Genomic DNA, 15,497 nt, shown 5'->3' with positions numbered 1-15,497 from the left:
GGTTGTGAAAATTCGTTGTGAAACTTTGAAATACCTCATCTAATGTCCTAATCATTGGGTTACGTTTGCTCTATTCTCACTCTTACAGATCAACCGAAAGAGACGATTCAACATTAAGCAGCATCTCCCTGAGTTTCAGAAAACAATATCCTGTGAAAAAGTCAAAGAAGGACAAGAAGCAAGACAAATGTGCATACGATTCAAATTTAAACTTAGTGCACAACGAAGACATTGTAGGTATTCCAGCTGAGCAACCCACCCCACCTGCTCAATTTGACGCAATCACTGATGGAATTTGTGGGACAGATGTCCAGTCAGGTAACAATATTTTTGGATGTTCAAAGGATTTACAATCCTGGAAGTATGCAACGTGTAGATTGAATGATATTGCATTCACTTTGTTATTACCGAGAAGTTCGGTTTCCCAGTTTTTAACTTAAAGTTATTTTTAGTTATAATGAGTTCCTGAATTTGTTCCTGCTACCTTTCATAGCGACTGACATGTCCTGCAAAATTGTGTATCTACCCAAGACAATGGCATGTGCCAAGATTCCCAGGAGGAGTAATTGTTGTCAGCGATCAAGTCATACGTGATCCAACAGCCACATATAGGGCATGACGTGTCAACTCAAATAGTATCTAAAAGATTACAAAAGAAAGCACACCTGTATATGAAAAAAACAAAAAATACAAGAAGAGCCTCTTTGAAGAAGGGCAACTTTTAATTAATGTCCTTGAATTGATTACACCAGAGGTTAGGTTGAAGTATAGATAACGTTTCTAATTAATAGGTTTAAATATAGATATAGTTGTGGATTGACACTCAACAGATTTACATTATGGATGACTAGTCTCAACCATATGGTTTAAGAATAATCATCAATGGTTTAAAAAACATAATGTTTCAACATGCTGGCATTCATCACTATAATAATTAGATTAAAATAAACTGCTGGTCAATATTCACCAATACTATATTGTAGTTACTTATGTAGCCTTATGCCCCTGATTATTAGCAATGGGTGGATGGCAAGGTCCTCTGTTGGTATATATTTTACATGGAGTTCAGTGTCTAACTAGCTTAAGGGCTGATTATGAGTTTGGCCCGCAGAGCTGCTTCAAACATGCGCAAGGATCTCATGCCATGTTACGAGTTGAACTTGTGTGCGTTGGACACTCCTTCTCCTTTCCCATGGCGGTGCCTGAAAAACAGGCACTGCCATGGGAACGGCAAACAAGTTTCAGCACGGCATGGATGATGACAACCATGCCGTGCTGGAAGTGAGGGTGAATACAGACATGGTTCCCCCTGAATTTATCCCCATGCGGGTGGGCCATGGGGGCCATGTAGTGTCCTCTTTCTTCCTCCACTGCCAGCCTTTTCATGGCGGCGCACATCCTGCTGACCATATTACATTGTGGTGCAGCTACGCCACTGCCAGGGAACAACTATTCCCTGGCTCAGCCGGTGGTCCTCCGCCGCAATGACTTTCAAAGTCATAATGCTGTGGATGGTGGACCACCACCGTGAGTCTGGCGGTCAGAAGACTGCCAGACTCGACATTAGGCCCTAAATCTTCTCATTGTAAGAAATGTAGAGTATAAGTGACTTGGTGGACTTTTGGTGGATTACTAATCCATAATACATTCATGCCAACAGACCTTATTCGGGTGAGAGACTCCCGATTTTTAAGCCTCAAATATCTTTATTTTAGTGATCTATCGCCTAAAATTGGTTTGCTTGAATATCAATCAAGCCAAAAAAGGAAGTCCCTTGATATTTTTCTAAATGCCCCTCTTTCTAGTTTCAAAATATTGGCATGTATGATATTATTAAAATAAGGCTGTGGTTATTCAGAATCAGGAATAATACCTGTTGCATTATTGTTGCAACTGTAAAAATTAAAGTACCGGTCCTGAAAACTTTCACAGTTTTGTGGAATGAAACCTGATCATTTTCTCCTCAATTCTTTTTATGAAGCTTTTCCTCCTCTTCCTCCTTGTTTGGTTGTACACTGAATTTTGTTAAAGAGCGGAATAAAGAGGTGACGTAAATCTTAGAGATGAGATTGAGATGTAGAAGAGTTAGTAAGAGAAGAAAGGTAAAGTGGAAAAAGTGAGGAAACCAGAAAGAAACATCTCGAGAGGTAGAAAGAGAAGATTAAGAGTGGTAGAGAAATAGATAAGAATTTAGAGTGACCGGGAGAGGGAGAGAGAACTGAATGTAAGAAAGAATATATGACATTACAACGCATGCAATTTCAACGCATGCTTTTACAACCCAGACTTTACATCACAACCATTACATTGCATGATTTTACAATGCATGCCATTACAATGCATTTTTAAAAACTATCATTACAACACATTCCATTACAACGCATATCATTACAGCACATACCATTACAACGCATAATACTTTTAGAGCAACAGTAGGGTAAGTGTTGGCTAATGTAGGGGTACAAATTACTATTCCCACTCCAGTGAGTGCAACAGTAGGGAAACTGTTTGAATGAGTAAGGGTAAACATTATTATTCCCATGTACCCCAAAATCCATACCCACCCCAATACTAAAACAATCTCCATTACTCACCTTATAATGCATTGTAATGGCATGAGTTGTATGGTATGCGTTGTAATGGCACGTGTTGTATTTGCATGCGTTGTAGTGGCATACGGTGTAGTGGCATGCGTTGTAATGGCATGCATTGTAATGGCATGAGATGTAAAGGCAGTTAAGTTGTAACAGTTGCATTGTAAAGGTAGGTCGTTGTAATGACTGTGTTTTAATGGATGTTTCCCGTAAGAAAAGCGACTGCATAGAGAAGGAGAAGGGTAGGTGCACAAAGAGGTAAGGTAGAGAGACAGAGATACAGTAGAAATGCAGGTGTGTTAGAGACAAAGAAGCAGAAAGATGTACAGGTAGAGAGGGGAGGTAGTGAGAGAAGTGTAGAAAGATGCACAATAGTGAGATCAGTGAGTAAGAGTGGGGCAGATTGAGAGGTGAAACATAGAAAGGCAGGTCAGATTGAGTAGTGAGGAAGAGTAAAATGAAGAAAGAGAGGGTAAATGGCTGAAAGTAAGGAGTAGAGAAAACAAGCGTGAAGTAGAGACGCAGGGATGAGGTTGATACAGAGGTAGATAGAGAGTTGAGGCAGAGAGAGGGTTTTGAAGTTGAAAGACAGTTAGAGCCAGAGAGGCGAGGTTGAGAGAATTATAACAAGAGAGAGGTATAGAGACAGGTGTGGGAGAGAGTGTAAGTGAAAATAGAGGAGGAGGTACCAGGAGAGATGAGTGAGAACGTGTAATAGCAGATATAGAAAACAAGGTACATACAGCGAAAGTGAGCTAATGCAAATAGAGGAAAATAATTATAGCGGTGCGGTTGCAGGGACAGAGAAAGAGAGTGAGGTGAAAAAGTGAGGTAGTGAATTAATAGTGGGGTACATTGAAAGTTTAGGTAATGAGATGAGATAGTGATGATGTAGCGAGAGATGTGGGAGGGAGAGAAAGAACTGAGGTTAAGAGAGAGTTGAGGGATACAGTAGGATGAACGCAGTAACAGAGGAATGATATAGAGAGACAGATCTAGAGATATGAGATAAAGAGAGCGAAGAGGTTGTGAGGCAAGTGAAGTGGATGGAGGGGAGATACAGGGAGATGATATTTAAGCAGAACAGGGGGTGCAGGGAGAGCGGTGAGTCAGAGAGAGAGCTATTAGAGGTAGAGATAAAGAGTGTAAAGGGGTAGAAATAAAGAAGTAGGTACAGAGAGTGGTAAAGAGAGTGTCCAAATCAGTTTACCAAGAACCCCTTAGAAGAAGGAGCCCTGGGAAATGTCCTACTTCTCCTGTTCTTTAAGAAAACTCTGGAACCAAAAGAGAACATATGCAGTGCTTTCTTCTCTAATTACTGTGGGTCATTTTTGGGCTAGTCAGAATTCTTCCAACAAACAATAAGATAATGGACAACATATACCCCAGTGTTCTTTTATACACAGCACTAACATACACATAATGGATGTGGAAGAAGTAAATGCAACTGTGATGTCTGTGTGTGCCTTTAAATCATTGTGTGCTCCTGGTATGTGGCCTGAAAATGTCCTTTCATGTTCATGACCCTAAATTGACCTTTTATTTTTTATATTCAAATGGATAGAAGCACAGGCGACTGATGACGTTCATCTAGACCCTACAGCAGATGTGTTAGCGGATGAGGTGGATTTGATGACTTCAGTCACTCTTGAGAAGGACCTTCCACGTCAGAGTCTCGACTCAAGAAATGAACTGGCCCCCGTTGGTGGTTGTGACTCGTTTGTCAACAGTTACTGCCTCAGTCCAGTTTTTACTGAGAACGATGACCCTGAGGGCCCTGTAAAGGGGCCAATGGAAAACCGCTCTGCAATGTCACCTGCCCCTTCTGATTTCTACAGAGTATGTCCCGGGTGGAGAAGTGCTTTCTATGGCACAAGGGCTTTTAATTCAACTGTTGAAAGATACATGCAAGACCTGGGCGGGCAGAGAAACAACAACCTACAAGATTTTGAGTCTAAAAGGCTGGTGAGTCGTTGAAGTTTTATTAAACAACATATATATATATATATATATATATATATATATATATATATATTCACTGAAAAAACCATAGGTTATAGACCATATATAGTTAGGAATTCGCATTTACAAAACCTTATTTTACTCACACAAAACCATTGAAATTCCATATATAGTTAGTTGCACTAACTATATATCGCGCACCCGCAATCCACTGCTGATGATGTCACATATTACATCATTCATGACATGGTCAGTGACATCACTGATGACATCACTGATGACATCTCAAATGACATCACTGATGACATCACTGATGACAACATCCAGTGACTGTATGTTTCTGTAAAGTTAAAATATGTCTTACATATTGAAGAATGAGTGGATGTATAAGTGTCTGGATGAAGGATTTAGTAGGTGCATGACTGACTGTATGAGTGAGTGATTAAATGTGTCTCACTGAGTGCATGGGTTAGTGACTAAACTGTCTTAATTTGTGCATCATTATGTCTGTTGTTCTGTAAACTGTTGCATGTGTTGATAAGTAGCTATATGAGTAACTATATGGGTTATTGATTGGTTGCCCAAGTATTTGTATGGGAGACTGAGTGTGTGTGTGGGTGGCTGGGAGGTGTATGACTCTGTGCATAGATGTGTGAGCAGTTGATTCACTAGATGTATGGTTTCAAAAGTGCATGTGGAAACAGCTGTATGGGCGGTTGACTGTGTGCATGAGTGCCTTGATGAGTGAATGGATATCTCAGTGCTACATGTCAAAGTAAGTACATATGTAAAACACAGTACATGTGAGAGTTGACATATATAAATAACTGTGCATAAGAGCCAGTGAATGTGTGAGTGGCTGTATGGATCATTGTGAACTTGTATCAGGGATTGTATAAGAGAGTAAATATGTGTTCGTATATGTTTGAATAAGTAAAGTTTGGATAACTGTATAGTTGAGGAAATGGAGGTGTGATTGATTCTTTACATGACTGACTAGGTGTGTGAGTAACTCCATGGATTAGTGACAGTCTGTGAGTGTCTGTTTACACTGATTGTATCTAAGGTTATATTAGAGTCTGAAGAGGTTCATCGTATTATCACATGAATGATATCATCAGTGATGTGATCAGTAATGTCAAATGAGATGTCATCAGTGATGTCATCAGTGATGTCATTTGAGATGTCATCAGTGATGTCATTTGAGATGTCATCAGTGATGTCATCAGTGATGTCACTGACCATGTCATGAATGATGTAATATGTGACATCATCAGCAGTGGATTGCGGGTGCGCGATATATAGTTAGTGCAACTAACTATATATGGAATTTCAATGGTTTTGTGTGAGTAAAATAAGGTTTTGTAAATGCGAATTCCTAACTATATATGGTCTATAACCTATGGTTTTTTCAGTGAATTTTCAAGGTTTTGTAAATGCTAATTCCTAACTATATATGGTCTATAACCTATGGCTTTTTCAGTGAATTTTCAAGGTTTTGTAAATGCTAATTCCTAACTATATATGGTCTATAGCCTATGGTTTTTTCAGTGAATATATATATATACATACATATATAAACATATATCATCTGTACATCTATATAAATACAAACATAAATGCATGCATACATATACTTATTTGCATACAGATGCATGCTATTTACATGAAAGTTGAAAAAACACTAATAAAAGAAAGCTAAAAAGCCACCTCATTACAAACAGAATGGCTTTAACTTAAACGAGGGCGAGATCTATTGCATTTTCAGTGCTTGTTTACTTTGGTTCCATCAAGAAGGCATTCAGATGTGTCACACATTTGCCATAAATTCTGAATGTTAGCACTCTAGTTGCACATTAGATCACTGTAGTAAAGCTACTGCTCACCAGGGACGTCTGCTGCTGGTATTCAAAGTGCATGTTTCAGTCTGCATGTCAGAATTTTTTTCATGAAATAGAAGAGGATTTGAGAAGTCACTCAAAATGATCCCTAATTTTTCTTTCTGAAGCACTAATCATACTTTCTATGGCAAAATTAACCCCCTCATGTTGTTCCTTTTTAAATTGAGTGTTTTCAGACTTACCACTTCATTCCAATCAAGATGGCTTCTGGTGTGCCATACTTTTGTCATAAGTAAGACTGTTAGCGCTCTAGTTGTTCTTTAGAACACTCTGGGACATTCTGTCATTGGGCTATACTTGGGGTACATCTGGGTGATATTTGGGCTACATTTAGGCTCTTTTGTCTCTGGTGGCCATCTTGGGAGACTGTATGTCAGAATTTTTTAATGAAATTGAAGAGGGTTTGAGAAGTCACTCAAAATGTGCCCTAATTTTTCTTTCTGCAGCACTAATCATAATTCATATGGCATAATATACCCCCTCATTTTGTTCCTTTTTAAATTAAATGTTTTAAGAGTTACCACTTTATTCCAATCAAGATGGCTTCAGGTGTGCCATACCTTTGTAATAAGTAGGACTGTTAGCGCTCTAGTTGTTCTTTAGAACACTCTGGGACATTCTGTCATTGGGCTATACTTGGGCTACATCTGGGTGATATTTGGGCTACATTTGGGCTCTTTTGTCTCTGGTGGCCATTTTGGGAGACTGCATGTCAGAATTTTTTAATGAAATAGAAGAGGATTTGAAAAGTCACTCAAAATGTGCCCTAATTTTTCTTTCTGCAGCACTAATAATACCTTCTATTGCATAATATACCCCCTCATTTTATTCCTTTTTAAATTAAATGTTTTAAGAGTTACCACTTTATTCCCATCACGATGGCTCCAGGTGTGCTATACCTTTGTAATAAGTAGGACTGTTAGCGCTCTAGTTGTTCTTTAGAACACTCTGGGACATTCTGTCATTGGGCTATACTTGGGCTACATCTGGGTGATATTTGGGCTACATTTGGGCTCTTTTGTCTCTGGTGGCCATTTTGGGAGCCTGCATGTCAGAATGTTTTAATGAAATAGAAAAGGATTTGAGAAGTCACTCAAAATGTGCCCTAATTTTTCATTCTGCAGCACTAATCATACTTTCTATGGCAAAATATACCCCCTCATGTTGTTTCTTTTTAAATTAAATGTTTTAAGAGTTACCACTTTATTCCAATCAAGATGGCTTCAGGTGTGCCATACCTTTGTAATAAGTAGGACGGTTAGCGCTCTAGTTGTTCTTTAGAACACTCTGGGACATTCTGTCATTGGGCTATACTTGGGCTACATCTGGGTGATATTTGGGCTACATTTGGGCTCTTTTGTCTCTGGTGGCCATTTTGGGAGACTGTATGTCAGAATGTTTTAATGAAATAGAAAAGGATTTGAGAAGTCACTCAAAATGTGCCCTAATTTTTCATTCTGCAGAACTAATCATACTTTCTATGGCAAAATATACCCCCTAATGTTGTTTCTTTTTAAATTAAATATTTTAAGAGTTACCACTTTATTCCAATCAAGATGGCTTCAGGTGTGCCATACCTTTGTAATAAGTAGGACTGTTAGCGCTCTAGTTGTTCTTTAGAACACTCTAGGAGGCAGCAGTAGAACACAAAGGAATCAACTGACAGTCTCTGTCCTTGTTGGATGTACATGTTTTACTGAGAATGTCAGACTTCATTTTCACATGACTGAGAAAGATAATGTGAATTTACAGAAAATATGCTTTCAGTTTAGCTTATAGATCCCCTTCCAAACCACTGTGGGAAAATCATGAGATATTAGTTTTCTTTCAAACAATATTCATGATCTCACAGCAGAAGGTTTTTTCACATGGTAAAATCACCTTAGAACCCACCACAATTCCTAAAACGAGTATGGTACCATCAACAAATGATTTATAATGTAACTAAAGTCCTAAAACCCTCTATTAACTACAATGCTTTTTAATGAGGTGCTATCATGTATATTGGTCCCAAGATGGCTGCCAACACTTCTTGGATGAAGTGCTGACAGCCAATCAGATCAGACGTGTGGTTAGGCTCCGCCCAGATATATATCTTTTTTTGAACCTAAATTACTCAAAATCCAGTGGAGCACATATATTGAGACCTAGCAAAGGCACATCGGGCTAACAGTCCCTACAATTTTGCCAAGTTTCGTGCAAATCCATTCAGCCTTTCGAGCTAAAAGTGAGGCCAACCGCCCTATGGAAATTAACATGGGAAAAACGCGTTTTGGGACCCCCCTTTTTTCTCGGCCCCCCCTTGATGAAACCCCCCCAAATTGTCAGGGGCTGCTCAGAAACAAAATGTTCCATTTTCCTGAAAATTTCAGCCAATTCCGTCCACAAACGCCAAAGTTATTAGATATAGAATTTTCAAAAATCCCATAGAGAAAAAATCCTAACTATATATACCTACTGGCGACCGCCAGTAGGTAATATATATATATATATATATATATATATATATATATATATATATATATATATATATATATATATATATATATATATATATATATATATATATATATATATATATATATATATATATATGCAGGAATCTCCTCCCAAAGGAAAAGGCAGAGGCCTGTGTAGGGGACGTCAGGAACCACTTTATTGAAGGCAAACTCAAATGTGGCGGATGCATTTCGGCTTCCTAGCCTCGTCAGCGCCTGGAGTTTGATGAAAGGGGTGTGGGCGAGAGGGAGGTTTAAAACAATGTCCTGCCGCACACCAATTGGGTCGCATCTGGCTCCGCCTCCAAATAGTTCATCTGGCACACCTGAAGATTCCGGGAAACTGCAGGGACTGCAATTCCCAGAATGCGGTTCTTCCTGTAGGTGAGTGATGCGGGGGAAAGAGTTCAGTGCAAGTGCGGGTTTCAGGGCTGTTCACTCTCGCTGGCACAAGTGTCCCACTTCTGTAAAGGTGCTCCCTCGGGTCCCCTTGCCCGCAAAACCCCCGGAATGCAGGAAGAGTAGATGACGGGGGCTCGTCAGGAAGTCCTACTTGCCCAAAGTTGTGCATGAATGCTGCAACACCGCTAACGCTGCTTCCCGCTCCGTTGGTGGACCTGGTAAATTTCAGTAACCTGAAGAGCAGAATTGCCGGAGCAAAAGCCAGTAGTCCCAGGCCGGCTTGGATGCGGTGGCCTCTGTGGCGCGAAACTGGCGTTCGCGCAAATTGATGCAGGAATCTCCTCCCAAAGGAAAAGGCAGAGGCCTGTGTAGGGGACGTCAGGAACCACTTTATTGAAGGCAAACTCAAATGTGGCGGATGCATTTCGGCTTCCTAGCCTCGTCAGCGCCTGGAGTTTGATGAAAGGGGTGTGGGCGAGAGGGAGGTTTAAAACAATGTCCTGCCGCACACCAATTGGGTCGCATCTGGCTCCGCCTCCAAATAGTTCATCTGGCACACCTGAAGATTCCGGGAAACTGCAGGGACTGCAATTCCCAGAATGCGGTTCTTCCTGTAGGTGAGTGATGCGGGGGAAATATATATATATATATATATATATATATATATATATATATATATATACATGTAATATGTAAAGATATCAAGAAAAGAGTGCTGAAAGAAGTGGGAGAGTCTTTATATTGTTCACTGTTGGCTTAGTCTATGGGCATTTGAATACACCATTTCCAGATGTCTTTTCACAAGCTGTAGATTTTTTCAATCAAAATCAATTTTCATAGATTGCCTGAATGGCGTGATAAAATATAGTGCTGCTATTTATGTTTTTTCGGTATTGTGAAGTATAAGGACTTCGACATTGTCTCTTAAACAGATTCTTCTTCCACCGTTTTAAATAGAATACTATCTTCACTATCAAGATTAAGTCACACAAATTATGAAATTAGCCTTGCACTCTTGTGCACAAGCAAGAGCCCAAATAGAAATTACACATACATACCAATATACTCAACAGGAAAATATTGTGAAAATAAATATTTTACAAGAAATTCCCATACTCAGGTAAGACCTTTGCAAAAAAACTGCAGTTTTGCATTTGGAATGCAAACAAACAATTTTGTTTAGTGGGTTATATTTACTGGATGGTAAAATTGACCTGGGGAAAATCCATTACCGCAGTTTGCAGTTTTACCCTTTGGTTTTTTTACCATGGTATTTCAAGGTTTCAGACCTGAATGAAGGATTACATGAAGGATCGGTGATACTGCACCCGAAACAAACAAAGCCTCAAAATACAAAGTTTATTTGCTCCTAAAAAGTGTATAGGTGCTCCAGGGCAAAAAATATAAAGAGTGGATGGCACCCCCTCCTCAGCCAGACCTTCACCAACGTCTGCACAAGATGCAAATTGTGTTCACATCTCACCCCAGTCTTCACATGGCACTCAGAATAAAGACCACCAAGCAATTTTTGCTAGATCAGCATTGTGGGGGCTGCTTTGCCACAGCAACACTTTATGTGTTGCTGTGGCAAAGCAGCCATCACAATGCTGATCTAGCAATAATTGCTTGTATTGGGGTTTACTGCACTCTGTGATTTTTTTCTCTGCATCATAACCCTATTTGTGGGACTATTACACACATATTGAAAAGGTCACAACTTGATGGTTCAGTTAGAATATGACATGTTGTTCTGGACATGCTGGCACTCATTCTTGGTCATTGATCTTGGACATATTTACAAGATTGTAGATAAAGAACCTTATTAATTGTAATAATATGCTAATATTGCCCCACCAGTAGGTATATTCAAAGTAGTAAATTTCGCAGGATGTTGTGAGAATTGTAATAAACACGGGTAAGTATTAGCCCTGCCCCTATACAATTGTGTGGCAATATTCTGCCAGCTGCTAACTTGACCTACAAACCAGGGAGGTATTGGTCTGATAACCTGATGAAAGCCCCGGACCCCTTTAGACCTTAGAGTTGGGCTGAAACATGTTGATTTAGATTTAGAATCATAGGACCATAACAGTCCGCATTACTCATGAGCTATTCTTTTAGTCTCCCCACCATCTCCACAAATAAAGGGATACATAGGAGAAGATGAGTTAAGCCCCCTGGTCACCTTTCTAATAAGTGCTCCCTGAGATACGGTCAACCCCACCCTATCCTTTAGAAATCATGGTGAACCTGATGATGAAGCATGACACTTCTCTAGTGTGTGAGGTTTATATATAAAATGGAATTCTTTCCTTCCCTGTACAAGTCATGCTGAGCTAGAATTCCATCGGTAGGGGACCCACCCCTCTACCCTGTGTCCTGTGAATTATATATAACACCCCAACGACCCATGGTGGGATACTTGTTGGTTGATTTTATTGTGAAAATTGGACAGTGGATAACTTGCATGCATTGGACATTGCGTTTCGAATTATGGTAACGATTCTAGCAACTGTGGGCCCAACTATTAAACAAGGTAGCACTCCGTTGTTCTTTTGAATAAGACAGTATTCTGAACTGAATAGATTTCATTGCAAATATTGTTTCATTTTGCTACTTTTGAATGGATTATGCTTCGACAAGACATGCTGGTACTTTTTAAATGTAAGGTGTTTTTGCAATCATTACATAATCTACCTGTTGTGTAACTGTAATTCTCATAGGAACTTGAACAACAGTTAATGTTTGAGACAAAGAATTATCGGAAGACTTTGAATTTCTATCAGAAACTGTTGCAGAAGGAAAATACGACAAGAGGTAAAATGACCTTTTTAAGCTTTGGCAGTACATTTAAGTCCTGCGCATCTGAGATACTCTGTTTTTGTGTCACCTTTTGTACAGAATTACTACCCATCACTTTGATTTTCAAAACAAAGGGGTAGATTTATCAAGGTTTTGTGTCGCCCTTGTGCCATGCGAGGGGCGTAAGGGTGTTGTAAACCTAAGTTAGATTTATTAAACCACTCAAGGCCCTCCATGGCTTCATGAATTTGAAGTCATGTAAGGCAGTGCAAATTGCTGCCTTAAGTTATTCTATCCAGGGAGGCGTTCTATAAGTGGAGCCTTGGTGTTCCCATGCATCCACCCTTTGATATTGGCACATTCCCAAATGACCATTAGTAGTAGAACTGGGAATGAGGTAAGGAGTAACATGGAAAAATATCTTTATTTCTCCTTGCTACTTTCTCTTTCTACCTGTGCTGCATTCTGTAGCACACATAGAAAGAGGAAAATGCTTCTGATGATTGTTTTTGTGCTGGAAGGTGCAGGAAGGTGTTCTTTCCTGAACAAATACAATCCTGCCTACAACGCAGTCATCCTTACACCAGGGTGCAAGGATGCCTGCGTTGGCTCTAGCCGTTCGAAAGTGCACCAGTGCTAGGAAAAGACAGGAATGCGCTGTATAATGTTACATACGGCGAATTCCTGCCCTTTCCCCTTCATGCAGCGCAATGAAGCAAGGTGGTTGCTGTGTTGTGTTACGTGAAAGATTGATAAATATGCCCCATAGTTCGTGTTTGTCTGGTTTAACTTGTGTATCGTATAATTTAGGAGGAGAAAGGTGTGTTTTTTCTTTGATATGTGAAGGAAAGTTCTCCTTTAATTACTATTAAAATAAAAAAAGCTCACAATTATATAGAAATTTGCATTTTAATTTGACAGCAAATGTTATGACACCAAGGAGCTAGAGTTATCGAGAATTCAAATGATGTTTCTTCCTTCAAGGTTCAGATGGTAAAACAATGTTATCCAAACTGAGGGATCAGCTAGAAGAGATGAAACTGAAGGTGCTGTTTCTGGAAGTGGTAAAGAAGTGTCTTCAGGTACAATAAGAGAGCGTACATTTCTTTTGATGGAAATAGAGCAATGTTACAATGGTCTAAAAGCATGCAATCTTCTAATGTACAAGAAAGGTTTCCGATTTTAAACCATACTGAGACATCCAGGGCAGGCCTGCCCAGTTATTCCATTGGGAATTGTCCCAGTGGGCCAGAGCCAACGGAGACCGGTTTTTGAGGGAACCTCTGCCACTTTCTCCAGCTCCCACAGTAATTAGGGAAGGTGCTGTGTGTGTTTTAAGCGAGAAAGAGATGAGAGAGTAGGAAGCGAGTGAGCTGGTTTGAACATTTTTGCCAATGCTGCTTTTGGTTAACCCTTTCGATGCTCATGACGGAACGGTTCCGTCATGACCACACCCATTAACATTGGGGCCCAGCACAGGGGGGGAATCTGGATAGCATGCATGGGGTTAAAAGCCTGACCTTGGAGACAACTAATCACATTGGTGAGTAGTGAAGCAATATTTCTCTTTGCAAGAGGTTGAAACTCCGTTCACCTCAATAGGAAGGTTCATCTCTATAACCAAGAGACAAGAAATAACTCATTGGTAGCAGGAGTGGCGGGTTATTGAACAAAGGGTTGACAAGTTAAATAAATGTTGTATGCCATTCACTAAAGCAGAATTTGCTGTTTATTTGCAATTTAAAGTTTTCTTTTTTCACAGGTAACTTATGAAGAGCAGTGGGGAATGGAGATAAGCACACTTCCTACAATAGCTAACATATCCACGCACCGCGAGGAGGAGGAGCTCTGTCCCAGGGAAGATTCGTCTTTACTCGTTTTCTATAATATTAAAGAATGGCAAAGTGGCAACCATAACATCTCCAGGGTTCTACAAGCAGGCACCCCACTTGGCCTGATGACATATCTCTACTCCAGGTACTAGTGTTCTCTATTTTGCAAAAGCGTAGTCCACTGGGAATGATAGGTTATTTGAAATGTTTACATATGGTTCATATCCTAGCTTCCAGCTGGAATGGTCCCAATTATCATTAAAACCCTAAAAGGAAAGCATCCATTGTTTCAAAATTGTCAACCAAGATATCACTGAGCACACTGGCAACCCTTTTCCTCCCCGATGTCTACCTTCTCCTTGCCAGTCAGACAGGGAAAATGTACCCTGATGATTAACACCTTCAATGCTCATGACGAGCTTAGCTCGTCATGAGCACCGGGGCGCTGCGCGCACCCCCCTCCCCCCAGCACAGTGGGGGAAAATGCCCCACAGGGAATGGGTTAAGAAGGAGGGTCAGAAAGAGTCAATTGCACCACTGACCCAGGGGGCCACAACACCTAGGTGCATATTCACAAGCCCCTATTGCCATGGGAACGTCACTTTTTATGGGGAAACAACCTTTACAACGCAACTTTTACAACACACTACCATTACAACGAAAACTTTTACAACACAACCTCCATTACAACGCATGCCATTACAACACAACCATTACAATGCATGACACTACAACATGTAAATAAGGCCCCCTTTCACTCTATGCTTGGCTTGAAAGGGGAGGCCAGTGGGTGTTGCTGTGGGCGTTCACTGCAATACCCTTTGATTCTGCAGATTTACAAGGGAGGCGTAAATAGGAGACAGCTCCAGGATTGAGATCAGGGAAAACCTGTTTCAATTCTCCTTGTTTTTGCTGTTTTCATGTGTGCTGCAATGTGCATCACACATGAAAACAGCAAAAGGCTAATGAATGTTTATTTACAGGAAGGTCCCCCTTCCTGCACATAACTAATATGTTATTTTAAATGCCATTTTGCATTAAGCAGCAAACATAGAAGTCATAAAACAGCATTTAAAGATTGTTTATGTGCAGGAAGAAAGACCTTTGTGCACATAAACAATCTTCCCCTGCACGCAGACACCCTTGCACTAAGGTGCAAGGGTGCCTGCGTTGGCTCTAGGCTGCTAAGTGTAGCGCCTGAGCAGGGGGAAACACAGGGCAGCACCATATTCTTGTAAATAGGGTGAACCCAGTGTTTCTGAAGTGGCGGAGTGAGGTGTTAAGCCAGAAAGGCTAACGCGTCACTCTGCCACTTCCCTTGTAAATATGCCCCCTAGTGTTATATATGGTTCAACTTCTGATCGTAAGCAAGTATCAGGAACAGGCTTTTCGCAATGCTGTTATTCACAAGTAAGCCAAATTGTATTATAGAGTGGGTATATAGCACTCCCTGGCTCTGGTGCACTATAAGACTTTGATCCAAAACCCATAAACGCAACCTATATA

General features: G+C 40.3%; 1 protein-coding gene across 1 annotated transcript in view; it reads left to right on the top strand.

Annotated features, from left to right (window-relative positions):
- The window catches only part of KNDC1 (kinase non-catalytic C-lobe domain containing 1), a 757,927-nt gene that overhangs the window by 512,767 nt on the left and 229,663 nt on the right, over positions 1 to 15,497 (top strand). Inside the window, exons 16-20 of the mRNA XM_086922530.1 lie at positions 89 to 318; positions 4,159 to 4,559; positions 12,081 to 12,174; positions 13,144 to 13,241; positions 13,922 to 14,136. Coding sequence (XP_086778656.1) covers positions 89 to 318; positions 4,159 to 4,559; positions 12,081 to 12,174; positions 13,144 to 13,241; positions 13,922 to 14,136 — 1,038 coding nt within the window. The remainder of the gene's footprint in view (positions 1 to 88; positions 319 to 4,158; positions 4,560 to 12,080; positions 12,175 to 13,143; positions 13,242 to 13,921; positions 14,137 to 15,497) is intronic.

The sequence above is a fragment of the Lissotriton vulgaris genome, chromosome 5 (assembly GCF_964263255.1).
Source record: "Lissotriton vulgaris chromosome 5, aLisVul1.2, whole genome shotgun sequence".
Classification (NCBI taxonomy): domain Eukaryota; kingdom Metazoa; phylum Chordata; class Amphibia; order Caudata; family Salamandridae; genus Lissotriton; species Lissotriton vulgaris.
Note: the sequence above shows the minus strand (reverse complement) of the source record. Positions and strands in the feature narration are given on the sequence as shown.